Consider the following 24,845-nt stretch of genomic DNA (forward strand, 5'->3'; position numbering starts at 1 on the left):
CATCAACCTGTATAAACTCAACTTCCCAGAATGCCTCTCTGCGTAAAAACAGCGGCAGCGGAAGCGGGACAAAAGTTGTAGTTCTAATCGGACTTTGTTGCCCGGCGACAGTTTTCCGCGCAACCGTTTGTGTGAGTGGGTGTATTTAGTGTATTTGGTTCGTGTGCTGCAGCGGCTCACACTCAGCTCTGGTAAAAGGAGCGATAGTAATCATGCCTCCTCACGGTTTGGACCAGGTTGTCGTTCACAGTCTTCATTTATTGAGGTGAAGGGATGAAAACCAGAAGACCGAGGTCCGTCAGATCTGGAAGCAGCAAGAGGAAAGGTAAACTTAGCTTAGCTAGCTGTTAGCAGCACTAACGCTAATGTCAAGTAACTGTCAACCTCACATTTACGAGCTAATTTATGTGTTAAGTTAACGTGCTCCTACTTTCTTTGTCTTTTTTTCTGTTGTTGTAGTTTTGTCAGTAGTCATTGGGATGTTGATGTGCGTCAATAATAAACATTTATTACACTTATTAACTTGTAACTCCACCGTAAACGTTTTGGACGCATTATTGTTTTGCTAGAAGATGCTAAAGCTAAAAGCAGAGTATAGCATCCTGTTTTCGGATTAAAGTCTATATCCGTTACTTTTCTAATGTGAAGCTGCCACATATTGTCTATTAGTTCCTACTGCTCCAAATGTTACCTGGGAAAAAGACTAAAGATTACTTAAAGCTTTTCTGGTTTTATGATAGGTTTTAGTTGTTAGGGTTTATCCCCTGTAGTAGTATGCTTCAAAGGGTTAGGCAGCAAAAGACGGATTTACCCAATATTAGGCAGTATGTAATGTTATTATGGACGATTGGATTATGTTAGAATATGTTTATACTTTAAAATTATTAAAGATAATCGTAAATTGTAATTATAATAACAGCCAATATAGAGTTAAAACCAGCCGCAAATATTATTGTATTTGTTAGTAACTAATCCAAACTAACCTTTGCAGTCCCCAGTGATGTGTCCCCCTCTACCAGCCTCCCTCCTCTGGTCGAGGGTCAGCTGAGGTGCTTCCTGCGGGTGACGATAAGCCGGGTGTTATGGACGGTTCACAAGCCGCCATCGCCAACGTTCATCAGGCTGCGCTGGTGGGGAGAGTCCTCCAACGGGACACACTTCTTTCCCAGAGATGGATCTCAGTTGTCACAGAAAATCATCAAGACAACCGCTCGCTTCCCGATCCGCTGTGGTCCGAAGCAGTTCACCTCATATCTTACAGGTAACTAAGAGGACGTTGATGTGTTTGAGTTTGCTAAGCTGCCATTTTTACATCTAAAACTCACCTGTCACTAACAGATATGGGCTCTTTGGTGCTGGAAGTCCTGACGAAACCAGATCATTTGCCCGTCGCTCGGGCTCAGGTCGCCGGCATCTCCTGTCTGTCCCTGTCACACCCAGTTAGTGGATTTTACACTCTTGTATCTCCGACATCTGAAAAGCTGGGAGAGATACAGGTGAGTAGAGGGATGATGTTGCATTTAATTACCTGCTTTTACATTACAGCAACTGTAAGTAATGTTTGGACTGACATCTAGCAATATATTCTGAATTCATGGCTACTGCATAGATTAGTACCTTTTGGCCTTACGGTGCGGGGGCAAAATAGTGGTACAAGTAATATGTGAATACTCGAAACAGTTCGTAAACGGTTTGTCAGCGATTATTTATTTGACATTTTTCTCTTCTCCTCCTTAGGTTTCTCTTAGTTTAGAGCCTCTCACAGAAGCCTACGACAGCAGCAGTTCAGGTCCCACCACAGATATCGGCGCTGAAGGACAGCGAGCCACCACACTGATGGTTCCCTCGCAGCACAAATCAGCTGGCAGTGGGAGGGAGTCAACTGGGAGCAGTGGTGGAAACACACCAAGGTTAGATACAGCCTTTAAAAGTCCAGTGGGAAGTTTAAGTCTGAACACGGTAATCTGACTGTTTGTGTTGCTCCAATGTTTTCAGAGGGAAAGACCACTTGTATTTCAAAAATGCAGAGAAAGACAAACAAGAGACGCTTGAGAATCAGATGCCTCTTACAAACAAACCTCAGGAAAGTCAGACTGCTGTGAATCCTTCAAGTCTGGACTCAGGGCAAACAAGCAATGATATCCTCTCAGGTCAGCTGCAGTATTACTTCACATCCACATAATCACATATTCACCACATATTTAAGTGTCTCAGATTAAATAAATAACATTTTCTTTTTGATCTCAGTTATTCTAGAGCGTGGAAACAAGCTTAGAAACGCCATGGTGGTCTCTGCTTTGAAATGTGATATGGATTGTGCTTCGGCTCTGAAAGACACTCCTCTGCCTCTCCCAAAAGACAACATCCAACCTCCATCCAGGTCAGTGTTTTAGACTGTTTTCTGTCACCTTTATACATAGAGCTTTTTAAAGTTTATTCTCTTTTTGTTTCAAACAGGCTGTTTCCCTCTTCCTCTGGGACGTTTCTAGAAAATATCCTTCAAGCTGGTTCAACTCTCAAACACTCTGATGACGTTGCTGTTGTCTCCGACACCTTGGACTGTCCGGCTGACATGGACAACAGAGCCGTTGAGCTGCTCCTTGGCAGGTACTTGAGTGTGCATTCACATCTAAGTTTGACAGAAAACGGAAGCAGCATCTACTCAGCTTTTCTTTTTTCTTTTTAGCTCAGTCACATCTCCTCTTCCTCTCTGGGATGGCTCGCCGCCTGAATCTCTGTCTGGCCATAGCAGCGTGTGTGAAGACAGTGAGCTCAATGATCCACAGTATGATCAGAGCTTACTGGAAAATTTGTTCTACAAAACTCCTGTAAGTAGTTGAATTTCACATTATTTTTTTTGTCAGATTTGTTTGTCACTTTATTTTCTCACAGCGAATTCATGGAAATCATTCTTTAGGTCTTAGATAGCAGACCAGACGACACTGAGGAGGAACTTCAACCGTCAGCCTCCTTGAGGAAAAATCAGCCAAAACAGCTGACGCAGTCTGGACCTAAGATCATTGAAGGGTAAGGGATTTTACTGACTCCTTCAACTGCTCCGCCTAATCAATAAACAATTAAAAACCTCCTTTCAGAAGCTCATACGGTCTAGCAGTAACCTAGATGTAGGCCTGTACCACACATTGGACAGTTATTAATGTCATTTTTATTGTGTCTAGTCTAAATTCACAGCCACAGCGTCCTGGAGATGCTGGTGGTATTTCTCCTCCCCTGAGTGTGGAGCAGTTGGCTTTGCTCCGTTCGATCCGGCTGGCGAGAGTGACCATCGACTCTCTGACTGTAGCTGCAGGCGGCTCAGCCACAACACCCAGAAAAGGCTTGAATAAAGGAAAACCTCCTCGACCACTAACCAGCAAGAAGTGGTAGGTAAAACATCTAATAATTACATTTGATCTTGTTAAAAAAATCTATTTGTTGAGGTTGATGCATGCGATGACATCTCTGTTTGGTCAGTACATATTTCGTGGAGTACGTGTTCCCGGTGACTTCAGCTTCAAGTCGTCACGATCGCAGTAAGAGTGGAGACGGGGAGGTGATCAGAGCCGCTTCCAGTAAAGTCACAGGAGGAGGTGAGACCTGTTTAAATTTGTTTTTATGAAACCTGCTTCGGTTGTTTTTGTTGTTTGAGACCGATGTATGTGTTTTTTTTTTAGCTGTGAGGTTCCAGCAACTCTCAGTGTTTCCCGTCCACTTCAGCACAGCTACAGTTCAACAGTGGTTGGGAACTGATCTGATTTTCAAGATTTACTCACGAAGAAGCGACCAAAAGAAAGTAGGTAGCTTCAAACTATACATTACTGACATGATTGGTTAAAATGTTGGTGTACACTTTACCTTTGAGTCATTTTTTTAATTTATTGGTTGTAGTTTTTGGATAATATTACAACATCTTTAACATACTCTTTAACCAAAACAAGTATTTTGCTTTTTCTCATCGTTATATGTAACTTATATATGAAGAGGGAAGTGGTTCTAATGACATTATCTTCTCATCTTGTAGCCTGTTGCCATCGGTAAGGCAGTCCATCCACTCCACTGTTTGCTGGAAAGCGATCAGCTGAGTCAGTCTGTCGTCCTGCCAGTAGAGAGCTTGCAAAGTAGCAGAGCAACTCAGGAGGTCGGACCTCTGAAGGTCAGGATATACTGTTTGTTTTTACCCAAGAAATAATTTTTGGAAGTGACCCAAATACCCATAGAAGTAATATTAATATTTCTACAGGTGTTACTAGAACTTGGAACGGGCAGTAAAGCTGAAAAAGGTAAAAGGAAGTTGACTTGGAGAGATACATCCCACATTTCACTCAGTCCGGGGAGAGAAACTAGATCCAGATCTCAACATGCCAACGCTGACAGGGAAGAGTTACCAGCTCGTCCTTTAGAAGACTCCCGGCAGAATGTTTGGAGTCCTCAGAAACCCTCAAAAGAACCCTCTCCTCATCCCGTCCTCCACACATCGCCTCCTAAATCGTGGCAGCAGGTGGAGGAGGAACCAGAGGTCCTGCTGCATGCCTTACTCATGGTACCTGATGGGAAGAACTTCAGCTGTGGGCCGCTGCAGGCTCCAAACGTGTACTTGAACTGTAAACTGTTTTGGTGTGATGAGACGGCGAGATCTGTCGTCAGCTGGGGTCAGACAAACCCTACGTTCAACTTTGTTCAGGTAAGTTGAGGAGATCCAGTTATTTAACTCTGTTGGACAAACAAAAATCCAGAGTTGGCTCAACATATCACTTTATTAAACATTGTTGTCTTTCTATTTCCTTCCAAATAGCAGACAGACAGAAATAGTTTAAAGGTCTCTCATGCCAGCTGCTTGAAATGTTTTTCGTTTTTTTAGAAGATTTTTTTTATTATTTTTCTAATTTCAAACCTTCACACATTGTCACCTGAAATGAGTATTGTTTCGTTTGCTCTAACCTTACCTGGTAAAATGAATGTTGAAATAAATTTAAATTACGGCTGCAGCTAACATTTATGTTTTCAATTCATGAATCTGTTGATTAATCGATTGATCCTTTGGTTAGCTGCTAAGTTATTAGGAGATCTTCCCTTGTTAAACTTTTATTAAAACATTTTCTCATAGTAACACTTTTTTATTAGTAATGCTATAAATGCAGAACCTATTTGAATCTTTAAGTTTCACCTGATGGATATTGTTCAACAAAAGTTTAGATTTTTTTTGTATTGATCTAATTTGGAAATGTGTGTTTAATTTCTTAATTCTAATTAACAATATTCAATGACTTGTCCTGGTTTTATTTTTTTTGTAAGCATTGCTTCCACCCACACAAATTGTAACATTAATAGAAAAAACGAATTAATTTAATTTTATAGGTCGATATGTTCAGAAACAAACCCCTTACCATTTGCATCATGTTGAAATCTTATGAATTGAGATACAGACTGTTTTCTTTCTCATCGTGTCTTAGGTGACACCTGTGGCTTTAACTAATAAGCTGCTGGAGCGGATGAAGAATAATATGATGGTGATTGAAGTTTGGCAGAAAACAGGAAGCTCGGGTCAAGATCGACTCCTCGGTCTCGTTAAATTACCTCTTCATCAGTTCTACATGTCGTTTAGGTGAGTCACTGTTAGAGCCGTTAGGTTATAGTGGACACTTTCTTCAGTTTTCCAAGGTGTTATTTTCCAAATTACTTAATTAATTACACATTAACAGACAATGATAATATTGGGTTAGATTACCTCAACCCTTTTGTGAACTTAATTAAAACAATAGGTAAACTCAAACATCTCAGATTTTTACCTACCTTGTCCTCTGGGAGGTGCTGTTGTACACAGAATATGTTGTTATGGTATTTTTTATCCCACATCCAATTAATCACATATTACACAAAACTGATTTATGTCCGTGGCCTTGCAGGGATCCCAGGATCTCACACCTCCTCCTCCAGGCGCAGTACCCTGTTTTAGGGGTGGACTGCTACATGCCTGTCGTTGACGTGTTCTCAGGTACTTGTAAAGGAAACCTCAGGGTCGTTCTGGCCATGGGTCAGTCAGAGCAAATAGTTTCCCTGCAGCGCACGAGGGATGAAGAATACGAACCTTTGTCTCATCCAGTGCGACCTGTTCACCTGCTGGATCACCAGCCACGTCCACAAACAAAGGTCAGTGTTAAATGCTTGCAGCATTTCTTTGTGTGTGTGTGTGTGTGTGTGTGTGTGTGTGTGTGTGTGTGTGTGTGTGTATTTTTACTTGTCAAATAGATTTGTGCCGTTAATAATAAAAAAAAGACAATAGTACTCAAAAATGTTTGCTTTTGCACAATGAAGGTTAAAGGTCTAAAGAATTCCATTTGCACAGTTTAAACAATAAACTAATGAGTTAGTGTGCAAACATGTAACATTGCATACTTATATTTAGATAGTTAAAACAGACTTGGAGTGTTTGTGAAATTAAGTTCCACTGCTAGGCAATGAATGAAGCATTTGCAATCAAAATATTACGACAGAGTGCATTTTTTAATTTTTTTTTCCAACAATAAAGTTACAGTGCTGAGCAGAAGCGTGAGAGATGAACAACAACATAAGAACAGCATCCCTTAAATAAACAGTCAGGCTGATGTCAGGCTGAATGGTCCTAGCTGGTCCAGAGAGTAAAACTGTTTTCTCAATAATACATGATCAAAATATTTGCATCTCAGTGGTTTAGCACCATAACAAATCCTGGTTTCTTGACTGTGTGAATGAGTACCATGTTTTCCCCTTATATAAAAGTCCTAACACTGACGTGCCCCTTCCACTGCTGCCTGCTTTGACATCTGGGTGACACTTAAAAATGGGACAGCTAAACTCTCTTAATTGTGGTTTTGGGGCTAGGTTGGAGGCCATTTACCTGAATGCCTTAGTTTCTGGTTCTTCCACATGCTTATTGTGTGCACATCTGTACCAGCGAGGTAACATGACTTGAATGCTTTTATTGGTATGTTTGGTATTTTTCAAATCTCCTAAAAGCAAAAAATGAAATTATGGGAATTAATTGTATATTCATGACCTTGCTCTGTTTCACACTCATGTCATGTCAAAGGTCTCAGGGCTTCTTCTTCTTCCTTATACTCACATGCATGCGTTTGTGTAAACGAGAGTACACATTAACTGCTCTGACAAGATGAACAACTCTCTTCTTAAGACTTTTTCCATCATGTTTCTCCCTCAGGTGATTGCAGCTGTGATGGAAACTATGAGAGAACATGTGTTTGTGATCAGAGTGGAAAAGGTCAGTGGGCTCACACCTCTACAGTCCACAGTGTGGGGTGAGGCCGACTGCTACGTCCAGTATAGTTTCCCATGTCAGGACGGTGACACAAAGGAAGACCAAGACCTCATTGAGAGTAGTAAGAACATTAAAGCGTATTAATCCCTCAAATCATTTGTGTTCTCTCTGAATCACTCTAACCCTATATTTCTCTCTAATAGGCGTAAACCTGAAGCCGTTTCGTACTACCACCACTCTCTGTGTCCCTGACCCCATGTTTGGTCACACTGAGACTCATGTGCTTCTGGCTCCTGAAGGAGTTCCTGTTCAGAGGCTGCTGCTCAGCTCTCTTTCAAGTCAAGGCCTGAGCAGCGGAGGAGGCGTCCAGTTCGAAGTGTGGTGCAGGTTTGTGGGGTCTGCTTTTTGGTGCATTGAAGTAAAACAACGTAATATCAGTTATGCCTTTACGTCTTTATTGTGGCTTTATTAGGAAGGTGTTTTTATTCCAGGGCTGCTTTGTGGTTTTCATTTCATTAGGAAGAGATTATTTGGAGGAAAATAGTGATTTATTGTAGATTTATTGTGAGAATAAATGATTTGGCATGAAGGTGGTAATAATTTATATTCTTCATATGGGACACCACTCAATGAAAAGAGCTCCAGATTAGGTAGCGGTGATGCAGATAGGCTGATGGAGACTTTGATTGAGATTCATGATAACCAGTCTGGAAGGCACAGTGGCAGAATTGCACTGAACTGAAAGAACAGGAGCTTGTGATTCAAGCTGATCCAAGGCTACAATAGTGAGAGCAAACAGATTAATGGTCTGTTCAGAAACACCAGTACTTTGCTTTTGAATGGACAGTTCACATACCAGTTCTATTTCAATGATTAATATTCTATATTTCTGCAGGTATTATTACCCTAATGTCAGAGATCAGCTTGTGGCCAGAGGAATGCTTCCACTGTCCAAACTGTGTGCCATGGTCACCATGCAGAGACAGCATCCCAACGAGGCTCAAATGTTCTCCCTGCCGCTGATTCCCAGGACAGACAGCGCCACAGGACCCCAGCCTCATCCCTCAGGTACACACTAACATATAATACTATAAGGACACATATTTAATGTTTGAATGTTGTGACTGATCTGTTTTGTTTCTCAGGCCTGCTAGATGTGTGCGTCAGATACAAGCACAGACCTGTGAGACCTGAAGGACAGACTGGAAGAGGAGCTGCCTCTCGAGTTGTGACGCTCGTGGTTCAAGTGCACAGAGCATCTGGTCTGCAGGCAGCAGCGAGGTACATCACTGCCACCAACCTCTGGACCGATTTGTTTCTTACTGTAGTTTGGTTGCCAGTATGTCAGATGTTTAATTTTTCACTAATGACTTTTCTTCTTTTTCAGGGTGTTATCAGAACAAGATGAAAGGTTCGACTACTTTGTCGGAGTGGGTGTTAACACTTACGTCACGGTTCAGCTTTCCTTCTTGCCTGAGAGTGAGAGGAGATGTACCCGCACTGCAGCTCGGACCTTCTGCCCCGAGTTCGACCACCACATGGAGGTGTCCTGTGATCTGCTGGTTCAGAGGAGCACGGGAGAAACCTGCAGCCTGGCTGAGCAGCTGGAACAGGCCACTGCTGTCTTTACTGTCTGGAACAGAGACAATCGCAAAGGTTTGGGAGATCTTATTACAAGCCATTTGAATTTATTCTGTCATTCAACCATTTATTCTGTCATTCAACCAAAAATTAATGCCAATAAATTAGTTTATTGTAGTTTTAGCCTCTAAAGCTTTGTTTATAGTTCTCGGTAGTCAACTCTAACAGTTTTTAGTTCCTAAAGGTTTTCATTAGTGATGTTTGTCAGTAATGATTTGTGCCATTTTTATTGTAGCCGTGAACGTTTTCAAACCTAAAGACGTGATGTTGGGCACAGTGAGAGTACCGCTGGCTGATCTCATCCATAAAAGAACAGGTAAGTTGTCCTTTTAAGGACCTCTTGTTCATGAAGCTGTTTTCATTTGCGAGCACTCATTGTGTTATTGTGTACTTTTTCCCCAACGTGAAGGTATTTCTGGCTGGTTCGGCGTTTACATGACTCTGGAAACAAGTTCTTCTCAACACCACAGCGTTTTGGTCGGAGGCCTCGAGATCTCCGTCAGCTTCGCTCACCACTCAGACAGAGAGCGAGTCATCAAAGCTGCTCAAGGTCTGGGCTGGGAAACGGTTCACAGTGACAATGCAACGCAGGACGAGGAAGAACTGTGGGAAGGAAGCGCAAAGAAACTCTCTCTAACATTATCAATGCCTAGAGTGTGGATGCCCGTCCACTGTTTGCTTCTACCCGGCCACGATGAGCTTCAGCGCTCCACCTACTGCTACTTCAGGTACAAGTTCTACGAGCAGGACGCCTTCTGCTCTCAGATGAGACACCCCCATGTTGAGGAGGGTGGGGTGGAAGGCCAGGCCACTGCCAGCTTTGAAGGAAGTAGAACTGTGGAGCTGAGGAGCACCCAGCCGCTGATGTGGTACCTGCGAGAGGAAAGGCTGGAGGTGCAGGTGTGGGTCGCCTTCAAGAAAGATAAAACCAGAAGGCCCAGTGACACAGACCGACTGGTGGGCTCAGCGTTTGTCGATCTGTCCTCTCTTGCCAAGACGCACAAGCAGAAGCTGGCTCTCAGTGGTATGAATAAATAATAACCTTTAATTGCTTTAGTATAATTGTGTCAGGATGTAATCAGGTTTGCTGTTTTGCAGGAGTGTACCCGCTGTTCATGCGCTCAGCAGCAGATCTACAAGGAGCAGCTCTCAGGGTCCACATCACCCTAACAGTCGGTCCTGATCCCGCTGGAGCTGACACCCTGGAGGACTTCCATAGTCAGGAGGAGCTCTTATCAGAGGAGGAGGTGGAGGAGGAGGAGGAGGAGGCAGCACATCGAGCACCCTCTCCCCATACGCCCAGAAAATCATATACCCCAAGCAGACAATTGAATAAGTCCTCCAGAGCCACTCCAGACATCACATCTGTGTCCCACAGAGAAACAAGCAGGGAGGAGTCTTTCTCTGTGACTATTGCTGTGGACCGGGCTATGCACCTGAATCTGAAAGGTGAGCAGTGGTGGGAAATGTTCACCCTATTTCTTTGTTTTGGTTTGTTTGTCAGAATCAGAATCAGAATCTGAATTACTTGATTGATCCCAGGGGGAAATTACTTTTCGTTACAGCAGCTTCTACTCAAAGTGTACCAGTGTTAAGAACAAAGAGCAATTTAGGCAATAAGAGTAAGAAGACAATTATAGTAGAAATACAGGCATCAATGTAAAAAATATAAGAAATATATATAACAATATGTACAAGCATAAGTGAACCTGTGTTCTGAGTTGTTGCTCTATAATATCAATGAATATGGGGTATTGCACAGCAGGAAATTATTGCACATGGTGAGTCCAGAGTCCAATAATGTATAAGGAAACATGTATAAGTAAATTAAAATTAAGTGAACATGAGTTATTGTACATTATCAGTATAAATATGGTTATAAATATGGGTCATGCACACTTGGAGTGAGGAGTTGTACATGTTGATGGCACACATCATGGTGTGATCAGTCTGGTGTAAAAGAACCAGCACGTCATGGAGAGGGGCCGACTCATTGTCCAAGATGGCTTTCACTTTGTGAAGCATTCTCCTGTCTGACACCACAATCAGAGGGTCCAGCTTCACTCCGACAATGTCGGTGCCTTTACGTATCAGTCTGTTCAGTCCGTTGCTGTCCGCTACCCTGAGCCTGGGATCATGGCCCAAGGGATTCTAACATCTTAACCTGTGTAATAATGAATAATTAAGTGTTTATTTGGCAGGTTGTCCTCTAGCAGAGCGCAGCGAAGGGACGCCATGCTGCTGTGTTTCATATGTCACCGCTGACTCTGCCGAGCCGATGTCCACCGCCGTCGTAGCCAACACTGACTGTCCTGTGTGGGACCATCAGCACGAGTGCAGGTCGAGTCACATGCCTCAACTTCAATCTTCTATTTTAACTTAGTGTTTCATTTATCAATATTCAGCTCACGTGTATGTTTTGAATTTCCAGGCTCTCGAAGCAGCTGCTGGTTGATCCACAACAATCTCTCGTTTTCAAAGTCTGGCACAAAGGAGGTACAGGAAGGAGGAAGAAGGGTCACATCATGATTTTCTTTCACTTTGATGTATTAACTCACACTTTTGCTTCCACAGAAATCGAAAGGGTGATTGGATTTGCATCTGTGGACCTGTCTCCTTTGCTCTGTGGGTTCCCGTCAGTGTGTGGTTGGTATAACATCACAGACTTCAGCGGACAGTGTCACGGGCAGCTTAAGGTCTCCATCACTCCTCTGAAGGGGGTCCAGGACCTGCGTGGAGAGAGGAAATCGGTGAATGAAGAAGCGGCCAAAAATTCATCTGTGAGAACACTATAGTCGCACAGATTTTATCTTTTCACTTTTTGAACATTAAAACCAACCAGAATGTGTTTCGTTAGCAGGCTTTGCTCCAGTCCGTTCCTCTCAGCTACCAAACCACAGCCACGTACAGCAGCTTTCCCTCTCACATCAGCAGATACCCCGAGCAGAAGATCTCCTCACCCGACCTCACAGAGAGGCTGTTCTCTGAAAGGTTGGTGTTCACACAGTTTTACACCCTGACATCTACAATCTACATCTGTATTTATGTGTTATTGTGTCTTTTGTCTCAGGCCCAGTGAGAGCGAGCGCCATTACGAGCACATGGACAAAGTTCGTCTTTACCACCAGAGTCTACAGGAACAATCACCGTCTCACTCTGTTTATGATGTCAATCCCTCCAGCTCGATCCTGTTTTCAGCACTGAGGTATTCCTCTTTACATTAACAGTCTCCTGTCACTGTGTTTTTATCGCATTGTAAACACCAAGCTTTGTTTTAACAGAAAGAAGCTGAGTGAACTTGACAACATTCAGAGATACTTCAGCCGTAAGCTTTCTACTCCTACGTTTCCATGCATGGTTGAGCAAGATGTTCACAGCAAACACGAGGAGGAACAGAGGGACTCGGAAATCAACTCGTCTCAGCTACTCAGCAAGTCCAACCAGTTGGTTGGAGAAGTCAATGACATCATAAGTGGTGAGCTCCTTTTCCCCCAATCAAGAGTTTCTATTTAACATCTGAGGCTCTGACACCATCAGGCAACATGTAAAAATGATTTTGTGTTAATCTTAGAGAGGCCAAACCATTTCATGTCTCAGTTGGTACATCACATGTAAAAGTTTTTTCTTGGCAGCTGCATTTTTGGCAGCTGACTGAGAGTTTTAATGTGGACACAGTCTACTGTTTATCTTAACCATAAAAGGAGGCAACTAATGGCGTTAAGTCTTTCTGCTGCTGCCTCCACTATTTATATAAAGTCCTTATACAGTTAAACATTCATTGTTGTACATTTTGGACGCAGATAACAGGTGTGTTAGACTTTAATGATCCTCAGGGGAAAATCACAGTAGCTTAGTTGCACATAAAAAACACTCTAACCAGAAGTAAAAAGAAATGTAAAATAAAATTAGATTAAAATATAAGTGTTATTTAGTAAAGTAAAATAGAAAATTGTCTAAGCAAAATCTTTACAGAATTTCTATCCTAGTGGCAAAACGGTGTCGAAGGTGATCCGGTTGTTTGGACTGTTGCTTGGCAACAGTGGTGTGGATCGACACTCATGCTGTTGCCTTGTCCACTGAGGGCACAGATGCACTGTGGTCCGGGAAGTCCACATGCAGCCAGGTCTCCGTCAGACACCAAACACTTCTCTCCCTCTGGTCCCAGCGAACGCACACGGTTCGTCCCATCTTCCTGCCAAAGACCTCACGTTCCCCATGAGGGCAGATGGTATCGCTGGCCTGAACCTCCTCGCTTCGGACATCACAGGGGACAGCACGGACAATGCTAACAGTTCCTCTCTTGAATGCACCAACGGATGGTCACTCCACCGAACGCCACAGTCAAACACAGTCAAAAAAATCTAAAAGCACCATAAAAACAGCTAAAAATTATGGCGATTGGATACCAGACAAAAAAAAAACAAAACGAAACACGGACACACTAAGAATAATCTGAAAAAGTAGACATCTCAGAGCTACTGGTGACATGCTGCCAAAAAAGAAAAGCGGGATCAAGTCAAAGATGCAGGTTAGCTTAGCTTAGCACAAAGACAAACACATTTTTATTTATCATCATTTTACCACTGATTTAACAAGCACCAGATTTTAGTTTGTGAACTTTATATGTGCTGTTCAACTGGGAATAAATGAATCTAGTAAGATTTTTTTTTTCATGCTTATTCTCTTCCTCCAGGTCTACGAGGACAGCACTTGGAGACAATTCCATCCAACCCAGAGAGCAGCTCAACATCTTCCCCCGCTGGAGACGGCATCCTTCAAACTGTCCCTCAAACTCTCCCTGAGAACATCTCCAGTCCTTGGAGAGTTTCAGATTTTTCCCACAAAGTTTTGTCTCCCCTTCCGTCGCCGCCTCCAGAGATGTCCGGGGACCACACAGACTCTGAGATGGAGGACGAAAAGGACGGAGGAAGCTACAAGGTTGTTGTGTCTGAGGATGAAAATGAACAAGAGACGAGTTTCAGACAGGACGAGGAAGCTGACGACGATGATGAAGATGAAGACTACGAGGAGGTCGTGGTGAAGCCGCGGCCTCTAAACGAAGTGACCTCGTTAACGGACAGAACCAGTCCTTGGACCAGCATCATGTCAGACCCCGACCTGGTTTCTCTGGAGAGCCTGGAGGCACCAGAGGAGCCTCACGTGACTGAGGACGAGGACGACAAGAGGAGGATGGTTCATGTGGAAACTCGTGACTCCAGCACCAGACAAGAGGAAAACCAACACCATCACAGTTTTAGCGATGCCTCGGACACGGAGGCAGACGAAGAAAGGACGCTACAAACTTTAGATGAGGGACGAGCAAAGACCCACAACATTCCCACTGAGGAGGCAGATGATTCAGATTTATCACCAACCACAGACGGCGCCACAGATTCCCACATCGCTTCAGGCTTCCACAACAACCTTGACGCACAACTACAACCGTATCCTTGATCTGCATCCGTCCAGATTTATATCTGGCTGTCGTATTTGTTTTGTTTTTCCGTCTGGTTAGAGATATTCAAACTACACAAAAAGCCCAGTGGTTACCTATCACTGATCACAGATCTGACAAAATAAAAGTTTAAAAGTGACCATTAGTTGCCGCAGTCCATCTTTAACATCTTAAAAATGTTATAGACACAACAACACAGATATTTGTGTATTTTTTTGGTGCTAAAATCACATAGAATGTTCTTAAACATTTTACTTTTATGCATATTTAATGTGAGATCAATGTGAGAGAGGCTATCTGGGTTAAATTACACCAATTTATCTTTAAATAATCTTAAATGTCCTCAAACCTGCTTCCATCTTGCTCCGTCTATACACTGCGTCCTCTTTTGTTTAACATTATGCATTAAGCTCCGTCGCCGTGGAGGTTCCTAATTTCTTCCTGCCCTCTCACCAACTGGAGGCGTCGATGAGAGCCATTCGTTTAGCTCCGTCTTTCTCCCACATGCCCAGAGACACGGTGAGTGTTTACCACCAGCTCTGCTTTCTTCTCTTCTTCTACTTTTCACTCTCTTCTCCTGGACTGCTGGTTAAACACACGATCAGCCATAACATTACGACCATTGACAGGTGAAGTTAGTAACATTTATTATGTGGTTGTCATGTCGCGTGACAATGTAATTTAATCTATATTAGGTAAAATTTACATTATATAATTAGAATTAAAGATGTCTTATTATTATTATTATTATTATTATTATTATTATTATTATTATAAGACAAATGTAAAATGGGCATGTCACAGATGAGTGTTAACTAGATTAACTGAGTTCTTTGTTTGTGTCATAAGTATTTAATACAACAACAACAGAACTGCATGATTTAAACTGATTTAAATCTCTCAAACTTTTCGGAGCTAGGGACCCCTTACAAGGGAGAAAACTTTGGAGGACCCCCCCCCCCCCCCCCCCCCCCCACCATAATCCTCAAGGCTTTGGGCTTAGCAACACTAGAAGTTGATGTACTGAAATATTTGTCCATTGTCACATGCAAGAAATGCTAAGCGGTACAGGAGCCGTGCGGCAAGTGCCTCATGAGTAAAGCGACAGATACAGGGGAGTGACTGGTGACAGATTTAGGTGGTGTCACAATCATATCAGACTTTTTATTGACCCAAAGCTAATGTAGGAGGAAATAGTTGGTTTAATATGTTTGTTTTATTGGCGGAACGGTCCCCACATGTGATTATGCGCTTTTTAATTATATATTTATTACAAATTATTTTGTATAGCCCCAAGTTATGTCTTGAGGTTTGAAAACCGTTTTGTTAAACAGTCAACCACATACACAGTTGTGTTAGTAGTCAGTATTCAATATTGACATGCCGACGACACAGACATGACAAACACACGTGTATACAGGGAAGTTCCTCAAACACACCTCACTTAACCGCAGAAAAGTGGCACTCCCATATCTGAGCGGAACAGCCGGAGCTTGTCCCTCGCTGCTGATCTAAAGATTGCACGTCCTGTTCTGCACACGGACACATGAAAATCCTGTTTGACCGTCGATCCAGTAACATGAAACCAAAGAAAGGCTTGTTATGTTTGACTGGTGACTCACATGTCAAAGTTCAAACATATGTTCACACTCATTGTTTGATCTTTTCTTTGTCACACCTTATAGTCACTCACATTCTGCAGTTGTAACCTCGTAGTTGTTTTTACATATTATTTGTTGTGTCCGTTCCAGACCAGGAGCGCCCCCCCTGGCAGAGGTCCTCGACAGCGTCCCGACATGTCGCCGTCGTCCATGAAGAAAGAGACGGACAGAATAGCCAAAATATTTGCAGCTCACTTTGATGAGACGCGTTAGTAGTAGTGGCGGCGCCTTTGGACCAGAAACAATCATGTAAATTTAATGTAATATTTTGTATTTTTATAAATAAATATGGACTCTTTCCACCACTGGGATGTTGTATTTGTAGTTCATTGACACTGAATGTGTGAAGGACTGTTTGAGCTTGTACAGGTTCAGCAGGTGCACTGCTGACAAAGACAACGCTCTGTGTTAATTTAATTTCTATCAGTTTGTGGTTATGTTTGTAGCCAAGAAGAAGTCCTGTAAATAATAATAATAATTAAACATAATGGAACATTCACTTTCCAGTTCATTAGATATACTAGTAAGAATGAATGCTCTCTGATGTAACTGCTGCTGCTGTTATTACATATTGAATTAAATAGAAAAGTGTTTCTGTTATTGAGCCTAGCCTTCTGATTAAAATTAGGTCGTCAAAATAACAAACAACACAACACAGTGAGAGCAGTTACATCAATATCTGTTTCTGTTATAAACAAATACCTTATAATTAAGATCCAATAAACTGAAAAGTGAGAGTATATGAATAATTATAAAATGGTAAATATGGACTCTGCTTTTCTTAAAGTTTGGGTTCAGTGTGAAGTAGAATATCCTGACTCGGGACACTTTTCATATAAAGTGTCAATAACGATCCAAATTATCTCAAGAGCTCACAGCCTGGATCCTCTCCAGCAAACACCAAGGTGGTGATGATAGTGGCAAGTGAAGAAACTTTGACGCTGACCGAGTAGAGAGACAGAATAAAGAAGGAGAAAGGACAGAGGATAAACATGATAGAAAGTAGGTCATATGACATTTGGGACACTGATAATAGGTATAAAGAAAGCATGTCTGTAATAAACTAACAAATAATGACTTTATTTCCTGCATCATCCAGTTTAACTTGAAGTGATGATTGATGAATTGTCGTCTCAGCACTGGATGAAAGTGTTTCAAAGCAGGTGTGAAACCAAAAAAAACAATGGAATTTTGTGCAGTGACATGTGCAGGTTGAATGTCTGATTTTCCGGGCAGGGAGGAGCCGCCGCAGCAGCTTGAAAGTCAACAACTGTGACGGCTTTAAAAGCTGCCTGCAAGTCTCTGCAGCCAGGTGTGCGCGTCGTCATGTAACGACACCACCTGCGTTTTTTCATATTTTTTTTAGTTTTAGTTTTTTCTTTAATGTTTCTCCAGTTTGCGCAGTGTTATGAGAGTTTGGAGTGTTTGGAGCGTTTTTGTGCGTAATGGCGCAGCGAGAGGACTCTCCCTCGAAGAGACAAACTTCTCTTTACCTGAGACTTGACGTCAGCTGCTGCGGTGCTTGTGGAGGATGGCGGTTCACGAAGACTAAAAGGATATAAGTTTTCAGTGCGGACGCGAACAACGTCGTCTCGATTTATGGGCCGCGCTCGCGCCAGGTTTTTGTGTTCGGTGAGACTTTGTTGATCCTCGGGTACTGATCATGGTTGGAGGAAGAACAGCTGATGTGGAACCTACGGCTGTCGTCAAGGTGTTTTCAGCTGGAACAGCTGGCTGCGTGGCCGACCTGGTCACCTTCCCCCTGGACACCGCTAAAGTTCGACTGCAGGTGAGGGGGGGAAAAAAACTCCATAGTCAAGTCAAGTCAAAGTTTATTCCTGAAGCGCAAATTAAAAACAACCTCGGTTGAACCAACGTGCTGCACAGAGGTAAAAGTGATGATACATGCACTGAATAAAACAGTAATGGAGTAAAATTAGCACAACTTTAAACGCAAAAATTAAAGAATAAAGGAGGAGAAAAGCAATAAAAGATAAAGAATTAAAAGGAAAAAAAGACTTGTTGTGTTTTATGTAAGTGTTCACAAAAAATTTAATTCACAATCAGAAAATACTTTGTTTATTTGTTTTTTATACAAGGAATTTGCCTTGGTGTCTGTTGCATAAAAAATATAAAATCCATCATCAATGCCATCTTCATACCAGAATAAACTTGTATCAGGAACACAGAGCGCATGGAGTGCTGCTTGGGTGTAGCCAAAAAACGTATCCCCCAGGGTGCTTTTCAGTCAGGGAGATCCGGGAAAAGCTTGGAAACAGAGAGAGAATAAACTTGTCTTTAATCTGTAATTATAGAAGGCAAATGCCTCTCACATTCACAGAGTCACAGTCTCCTGGGGTATCTCATGTTAATAACCAATAATGGCTCTTTCTTTAGATTCAGGGTGAGTCCAGGTCCTTGCTGGAGGGCCACCGGGCGAAGTACAGAGGAGTGTTTGGCACCATCTTCACCATGGTGCAGACCGAGGGTCCGAGGAGTCTGTACAGTGGGCTGGTGGCCGGGCTGCAGAGACAGATGAGCTTCGCCTCGGTCCGCATCGGCCTCTACGACACCATGAAGCAGCTGTACACGCGTGGGTCAGACAGTAAGTACCTGAACATACGTGTTAATACAGAGGATGTGAGTGAAGGCGGCACATCTGTCTGTCATCTGGTCACTGATCTGAACTGTGTCTGTGGCTCATTTTGTATCTTCAATATAGTAAAAAGAATAATAATAATAATCTGCTTAAAATCTAAATATGAAAATTAAGTAGAAATGTTGATTAGCTGGATCCAATGACACTTAATTTCAGAGCTCACCTCAAAACAAAGTAACTTGGAAGGCGTTTAAAATAAAATCTGACATGTAAATTTGGTGATTCTCAGACAGGGAGTTTCACAGCTGACCTTCATGTCAGGCATCAATCAGGCTCATGATTTAGTAAATATGATACGTAAACGCCTAAAAAACAAGCAATAAAATGAACTTGTAAAACTGTGAAGGGTAGATGTAAAGTTCTCTTATGTTAAAAGCCTGGCGTCAGCCTTTTTGTTTTTTTTTTGTTTTTTAATTATCAACTGTGTATTTGAAAGGAGAACAAGTGAATGGATAAAATCAGTGATGACATTTTCTGCGTCTGCAGAGGACAGGACGAACCTGATTGTGGTTATCTGCCTCAGCCAAGCAAAGCAACGCATTCACCAAGACAAACACTGCCTCCAAACGGAAAACAGAAATTGAATACTCAATCTTCAGAAAATATAAAAAAGAATATACTGATCAGACTCGTGTCATTCCTAGAAAGCCTGGCTTTTGTGATGAGAACACAAAGTGCTGCAATCTCCTGAGGTCGTGTGACAGAAAACGCCTGATGAGGATGAGGTAGATTCCTCTTCCAGGGAGCAGATGTGTATTTACGCCTGGGGTCCAGTCTACTTCTGTCAAGTCAAGTAAATTATGTTTTTTAGCCGGAGAGACTCAACATCTGGTCCGACCTGTTTGAAGCTTGCGCGTCGATGCGTGCTGCAGCATCACACCACCGAGTTTTTGCATATTCAAATATTTTAAATGAAGCTTCAGAATTCAGGGACACGTAGCATTAATGCTTTAGAGGGTTTTAATGATATTAAAACAGACTTTGCGACAGTAATTCTGCAGCCAAGTTTCAATATGATCATTGTCAACATTAAACTCCAATTACTGTGTCAACTTGGCAGCAAAGCGTCATCAATCATTTCTCTCACAGATCCTGGAATCGGGACTCGGTTGCTGGCAGGATGCACCACGGGAGCGATGGCGGTGGCTTTCGCTCAGCCCACCGACGTGGTCAAGGTCCGGTTCCAGGCCCAGGTCTGTCTGCCCGAGAGCGGCTCCGTGAAGAGATACAGCAGCACCATTGAAGCCTACAAGACGATCGCCAGGGACGAGGGCGTTAGAGGCCTCTGGAAAGGTAGTTTCACTGTGCTGTAGGAGGCATCACTGCACCCGTCTTACACAACAGAGTGTTTGCACAGACATTCAAAAAAACAAAAAAAAACAAACGTTTGAGAAAAGGAATGAGCTGTAGGCTGCCAGCATTAACACCTGACCCCGTGGCCAAACTGTCAGCAGGAGGAGTTGCATTGTGGGTAATGCAGGCTTAAGGTCTTATATCTGATTCTGCAGCTGCTTCAGTTTTAAAGTACAAAACTATTTAATCAACGAGTAAACAAAGCGAGTTTTAATTTTAGCAAACATTTTCCATCGATATTGAAGGAACTGCTGATGTTTTTCAAGCATTAATATTCCCATCAGCCTGTCTTACTGTTATTACAACAACCCAATATAATTTTCCAGGATATTCAAAAACTATACAGCATCTCTTTTGTCTTTTATCTGGCATGGTCTCCCTTTAGATGAAGTGTCTCCTTATCAGCTGTGTGCTTGGACAGGAAGTGGTATATATATATATATGTATATATATATATATATTAGACTTGATGTACTCAAGTAAATGTACATTCGCTTGTTCTTGTTTAGGGAGCCAGGTATTTTTCCTACTCAATCATGTCACCTTTGTGCAATATTTGATTTCAAATCAAATCAAACTTTATTTATATAGCAAACAAAATTCATCGCAAAGTGCTTCACTCAAAATGAAAACATGGAACATTACAACAAAAAATAAAACCACACACACGTTCGCCTCCATTTAACACTAATCACTTAACTTTGATTGGTTTCTCAATTTGCTACTTAATCTTGATACAGTGAGTCAAGCTTCTTGTGCCCTTCATATATAAACCATTTCCTCTCTTTTCTTTCACCTTTTTTATTTTTATGTAACTCGTATTGTTTTTGTGCTGTCTTGCTTTAACAACACTTAACAACTAAACTTCCCCTTGGGGATCAGTAAAGTTTCATCTTGTCTTGCTGATTTCCCAGACTGCATGTACAGCCCAGAATCAAATCATGCGTCCATGTGTCAAATCCCTTAAAAGGAATGTGCGCTAATACATTTTTGTTGTTACTTATTATCTCAAGCCTTAGTTTAGTTAGGAAGTGTTGTTGTTCGGCGTTCTGTTTGTTGGTCATACTTCCCTTATAATTAATATTTCATTAACCTCTTGAGACCCTGCGTCCTCATATGAGGACATTGAGTTTTATGTTTTTTAGCAGCTTATTCTGCTCCATTTTAACTTTTATACTCTTAACTAGATACTAGTTGGTGTAAAAACATGACAGCGGACGTTACAGTGGATACATTCTGCCGCCGATCACGTAACAAAAGTGCAAAAATATGCAAAACCTCATCAAAGTTTACAATATTAATTTCTTTATTTATGCTTATTAAGTTTTCTAGTTTAATTATTACAGGCAAATTCTATCCATAGTAACAAGCTATAACCTCAGTAATTAGCAAGTACTCAACTGAGGACAGTTTCTGTTTTGCACAGCCATGTTCAGACATGACATGTTCTGTTACATGTCAGTGACTTCATTATATTATTGATTGAAATAATCTGCGTGTCCACACATGAGGACATAATTCTTTCCAAAAACGGACTTCGTGTCAGAGACAATGCTTTGTTTTTATAGTTGTTAGGTTCTGTTAATCCCAAATAAAGACAAAAAAAAACTAAAAACCTAAAAACTAAAGCTCAGGTCTAGGGAGGTTTTACCTAAACGAGATGTGATAGTGTGTTGCTGTGGGATGTTTTGTTGTCACTTAATTAAAGCTGGTTTGAATTTTCCATCTCCTCCACGTATCCCTCCTTATTCTTATGAGCGGTGAAACTCTTTAAAACAATTAATTAATTCTTCAGGTCAGTTTTTTTTTTGTTGTTTTAATGATCATGCATTTTCAGGTTGTCTGCCAAACATAACTCGTAATGCCATCGTGAACTGCTGCGAGCTGGTGACCTATGACGTGATCAAGGAGTTCATCCTGAAGCACAAGCTGATGACGGGTACGTGCACCGCACCCGTATTCTTATTCCAGCCCGCGTGGCCTTCATTGACCGAAAACGAACTCTGTATTTTCTTCAGACAACATGCCGTGTCACTTCACCGCTGCCTTCGGCGCCGGCTTCTGCACCACGGTCGTGGCGTCTCCGGTGGACGTGGTGAAAACGCGCTGCATGAACTCGGTGCCGGGGCAGTACAGCGGGGCCATTAACTGCGCCCTAACCATGCTGAGGAAAGAGGGACCCACATCTTTCTATAAGGGGTAAGTGGCGTCCTCACAGAAACCCACCGTGACAGAATCCCTGCTCCCCAGAAAAGATCTTGACTTGTCTGGATCCCTTTCGTAGCTTCATGCCTTCGTTTCTCCGCCTGGGATCCTGGAACATCGTGATGTTTGTGAGCTTCGAGCAGATCAAGAGAGCGGTGATGAGATTGCAGCAGTCGTGGTCGCTCGGACCTGTCTGACAGCGGGTTTTGGCGCTCAGCGGATCAACAGCGCCGTCATAACCTGTTTTGCCCTCGGGATAAAAAGTGTATCTCATAAAAGAAACCACACTCCACTGGAGACACATTGGCATTGTCATCGTTCTCTGGGACATTTGACGTGAATGAATGTTTTCTGCAAAGGCAAGTCAAAATATTTACCGTGAGAAAAGCCTGGCGTGGACAGATATCTGCGTTTGTTTTGTTCACTCACTCAAAGAATTTGACTACGGTCTGATGACAGACAATGATATCTGAAACAAAGAGTTTTTAGTTGTGAAGAGGTGATGGTTGTACCTCAGGGAAAGCAAAAGTTTGTAAGAGAGCAGGGAGCACAGGTGTAAACATGATATTTTTTTATTATAAATTAAATAAGAAACGCAGTCCTTTAGGAATAAGAGTTGCAGCTAACATATATTTTAACCTTTAACCATTAGTTGATTAATTATATTCACAGAATTTTATTTATAAAATGTCGATAGTAATCGAGGCTGCTTTAAAGAACTGAAACTCTCAGAGGAACACTGGAAACTTGTTTCTTCTTCCTTTATCAGGAGGAAACCTTGAGCGGCTCATATATCAGAAGGAAACTGGGTTGTTAAAATGACAAAGTTGATGTGTCACAGTCTTCTGAAATACTCTTAGGTGGGGAAAATAAAGCAAGAAGCTTGAACGGGGGAATATTTGTATACATTTTTTTAATAGTTTGTGATTATTTTTCGGCCAGTCGACTGGTTGATTAATGGATCAGACGATTCAGCTCGATTAGATAGATATAGATAGATTACTTTATCCATCCCCGAAGGGAAAGTAGGTCGTCATAGCAGTCCAGTATTTGAATACAATAAAATACAATACAATAAAATACTGAGGTAATGAGAATGAGGCCGGTTGATAAATAAATAACTAGATGATTGAATGTATTTTCACATTCATAAAAACACTTTCTAACAGAAAGAAGCATTGAGTGAATCATATGGTTGGATTCATCTGCCTGAGGCCGGCCGAACAGATCGGCCTCAAGCAGGTTAGATTCTTTAATTAACAAAATATTTTGATGAAATAAATAAATACCTTCAGGTGAGGAAAATAAAACACAAAGATGGGAGAATATTTAGGCCAGCTGGATAAAACCTTTTCACATTAAATGCCAAAAAACACATTAAATGTATTAGTTTCTGTTACTTCTTTTAATAATCTTTAGATGTTGTGTATGTCTGAATATAAAGACACTCTCATGTCCCTTCTGTGGTTCTGTCCAGTTTATCGTTCTGTTGATTCTTAAATTCAGCAAATTTTGCACAGAGGCTGCTAAAGCACATATTTTAATATCTGTAATCCATCTTAAAATGGACGGGGGGGATGTCTGTGGCTACAGCCACATGAATAAAATCTGAATGTATTAAAAATAAAAAAAACAATGTATACTGTGTTATTGTCTGAAGAGATTTAAAAAAAAAAGGCCAAACATTGACCTACATTTCTGCACAGTGAGCAGGTGTCACTCCATACCTGCTCCACTACCGGATGCTGTTACAGATAATCTCCCTTATATGGGACCTCTCAGGAAAACAAAGATAAAATGCTTAAACTGCACTTTTTTTTTATTTTGAAGAGTGGTCAGAATCAGATATTTATTAATAGTCACTGCACACGCTCTTTAAAAGTCTCCACATCTTTCCATTAAAGAACCCCTTGTGCAGCAAACGTCACGGATGTGAATGAGGTGAAAAGCACAAAACGATCAGCTGACAGACAAGAAAATTGCCCCGTTCGAGTCTTGTGGGACAAAAGCAGCCGCTGACAAAGATGTAACTGAAGTCTGTGGCGCAACAAAAGCCCGTGAACGTGGCTCCACCTTGCTAATCATCTCCTGTGGTGCCAGAGAGGTTTCTCCATGGTTGAGCTGTTGTGCGGCTGGAAGCTGCACCGGGGCCACATGGCACCCTGGCTAACCCCCCCCACGACGGGGAACCAAAACACAAAGATACCGAAACAGGTGACGGATTTGCCAAGATCGCCGCTGGCTTTTTATCAAAAGACTTGGTAGTAGATGTGAGGACGGACGCGTTTAGAGCGAAGGAGGAGTTTTCTCTGCTCCTTCCATGACCTTGGCAGGAGTCTCTGCGCCCTAACGACCAGAGATATCAAGTGTCGGTGAGCAGTTCAAGTTCACCGCAGAGGAAACGCTGATGTGTTCTGATCAGACGCAGCAGCTGAAATAAATACTAATCCCCTGGGTTTGGTTCGGGTGAGTACATTTTTGTTTGTAACCTCAAAAACAAAACACAACTCGGGGACAAACAGGGTTGAACCACAAAGGTGAGTCTTTGAGTCCTGGTAGACAACAGAGCCTATATGAAAATTTCCACAAAAACTTAAAACAAAAGGTTAAAACTTCTTC

At 42.0% G+C, this 24,845-nt stretch overlaps 2 protein-coding genes and 1 long non-coding RNA gene across 6 annotated transcripts; 2 read left to right on the forward strand and 1 right to left on the reverse strand.

Annotated features, from left to right (window-relative positions):
- The first annotated feature begins 21 nt into the window (after positions 1-21).
- Positions 22-16,314, forward strand: c2cd3 (C2 domain containing 3 centriole elongation regulator). Of its 2 annotated transcripts, none has more exons than XM_047593818.1 (33): positions 22-325; positions 992-1,261; positions 1,339-1,496; positions 1,738-1,910; positions 1,996-2,150; positions 2,248-2,380; positions 2,458-2,607; positions 2,687-2,828; positions 2,918-3,027; positions 3,180-3,383; positions 3,475-3,590; positions 3,675-3,793; positions 4,022-4,153; positions 4,241-4,681; positions 5,451-5,602; positions 5,904-6,147; positions 7,196-7,373; positions 7,456-7,639; positions 8,148-8,320; positions 8,398-8,533; positions 8,640-8,908; positions 9,129-9,209; positions 9,303-9,917; positions 9,992-10,342; positions 11,095-11,233; positions 11,325-11,389; positions 11,468-11,673; positions 11,751-11,884; positions 11,964-12,098; positions 12,175-12,368; positions 13,587-14,337; positions 14,759-14,867; positions 16,100-16,314. In XM_047593818.1, exons 1-33 carry the CDS (start codon positions 274-276, stop codon positions 16,220-16,222), a joined length of 6,594 nt encoding a protein of 2,197 aa, XP_047449774.1. In that variant the 5' UTR covers positions 22-273; the 3' UTR covers positions 16,223-16,314. The 2 variants fall into 2 exon arrangements, with proteins under 2 accessions (XP_047449774.1, XP_047449775.1); XM_047593819.1 differs by having other exon boundaries at positions 11,754-11,884.
- LOC125013301 lies at positions 12,384-16,105 on the reverse strand. 3 transcript variants are annotated; one of them, XR_007113379.1, is made up of 3 exons: positions 15,788-16,105; positions 14,698-14,930; positions 12,384-13,254 (listed from the first exon to the last, which is right to left on the reverse strand). It is a non-coding gene; the product is annotated as an uncharacterized LOC125013301 (long non-coding RNA). The 3 variants fall into 3 exon arrangements; XR_007113377.1 differs by having other exon boundaries at positions 14,698-14,933; XR_007113378.1 differs by lacking the exon at positions 12,384-13,254 and adding an exon at positions 13,705-13,841 and having other exon boundaries at positions 14,698-14,933.
- Positions 16,315-17,304: 990 nt separating the features above from the next.
- LOC125013299 (mitochondrial uncoupling protein 2-like) lies at positions 17,305-23,684 on the forward strand. Its single transcript, XM_047593822.1, has 6 exons — positions 17,305-17,798; positions 18,407-18,614; positions 19,758-19,961; positions 21,859-21,960; positions 22,040-22,220; positions 22,306-23,684. Exons 1-6 carry the CDS (start codon positions 17,673-17,675, stop codon positions 22,421-22,423), a joined length of 939 nt encoding a protein of 312 aa, XP_047449778.1. The 5' UTR covers positions 17,305-17,672; the 3' UTR covers positions 22,424-23,684.
- The last annotated feature ends 1,161 nt before the right edge of the window (positions 23,685-24,845 follow it).

The sequence above is a fragment of the Mugil cephalus genome, chromosome 9, assembly GCF_022458985.1.
Source record: "Mugil cephalus isolate CIBA_MC_2020 chromosome 9, CIBA_Mcephalus_1.1, whole genome shotgun sequence".
In the NCBI taxonomy this organism is placed as follows: Eukaryota; Metazoa; Chordata; class Actinopteri; order Mugiliformes; family Mugilidae; genus Mugil; species Mugil cephalus.

Coding starts and splice junctions, on each gene's coding strand:
- c2cd3 (XM_047593818.1), top strand. CDS start 274: ATGAAAACCAGAAGACCGAGGTCCGTCAGATCTGGAAGCAGCAAGAGG. Junction 4,682..5,450: donor CTACGTTCAACTTTGTTCAG/GTAAGTTGAGGA, acceptor ATCGTGTCTTAG/GTGACACCTGTGGCTTTAAC. Junction 5,603..5,903: donor CAGTTCTACATGTCGTTTAG/GTGAGTCACTGT, acceptor GTGGCCTTGCAG/GGATCCCAGGATCTCACACC.
- LOC125013299 (XM_047593822.1), top strand. CDS start 17,673: ATGGTTGGAGGAAGAACAGCTGATGTGGAACCTACGGCTGTCGTCAAG. Junction 17,799..18,406: donor CCGCTAAAGTTCGACTGCAG/GTGAGGGGGGGA, acceptor CTCTTTCTTTAG/ATTCAGGGTGAGTCCAGGTC. Junction 21,961..22,039: donor GAAGCACAAGCTGATGACGG/GTACGTGCACCG, acceptor TATTTTCTTCAG/ACAACATGCCGTGTCACTTC.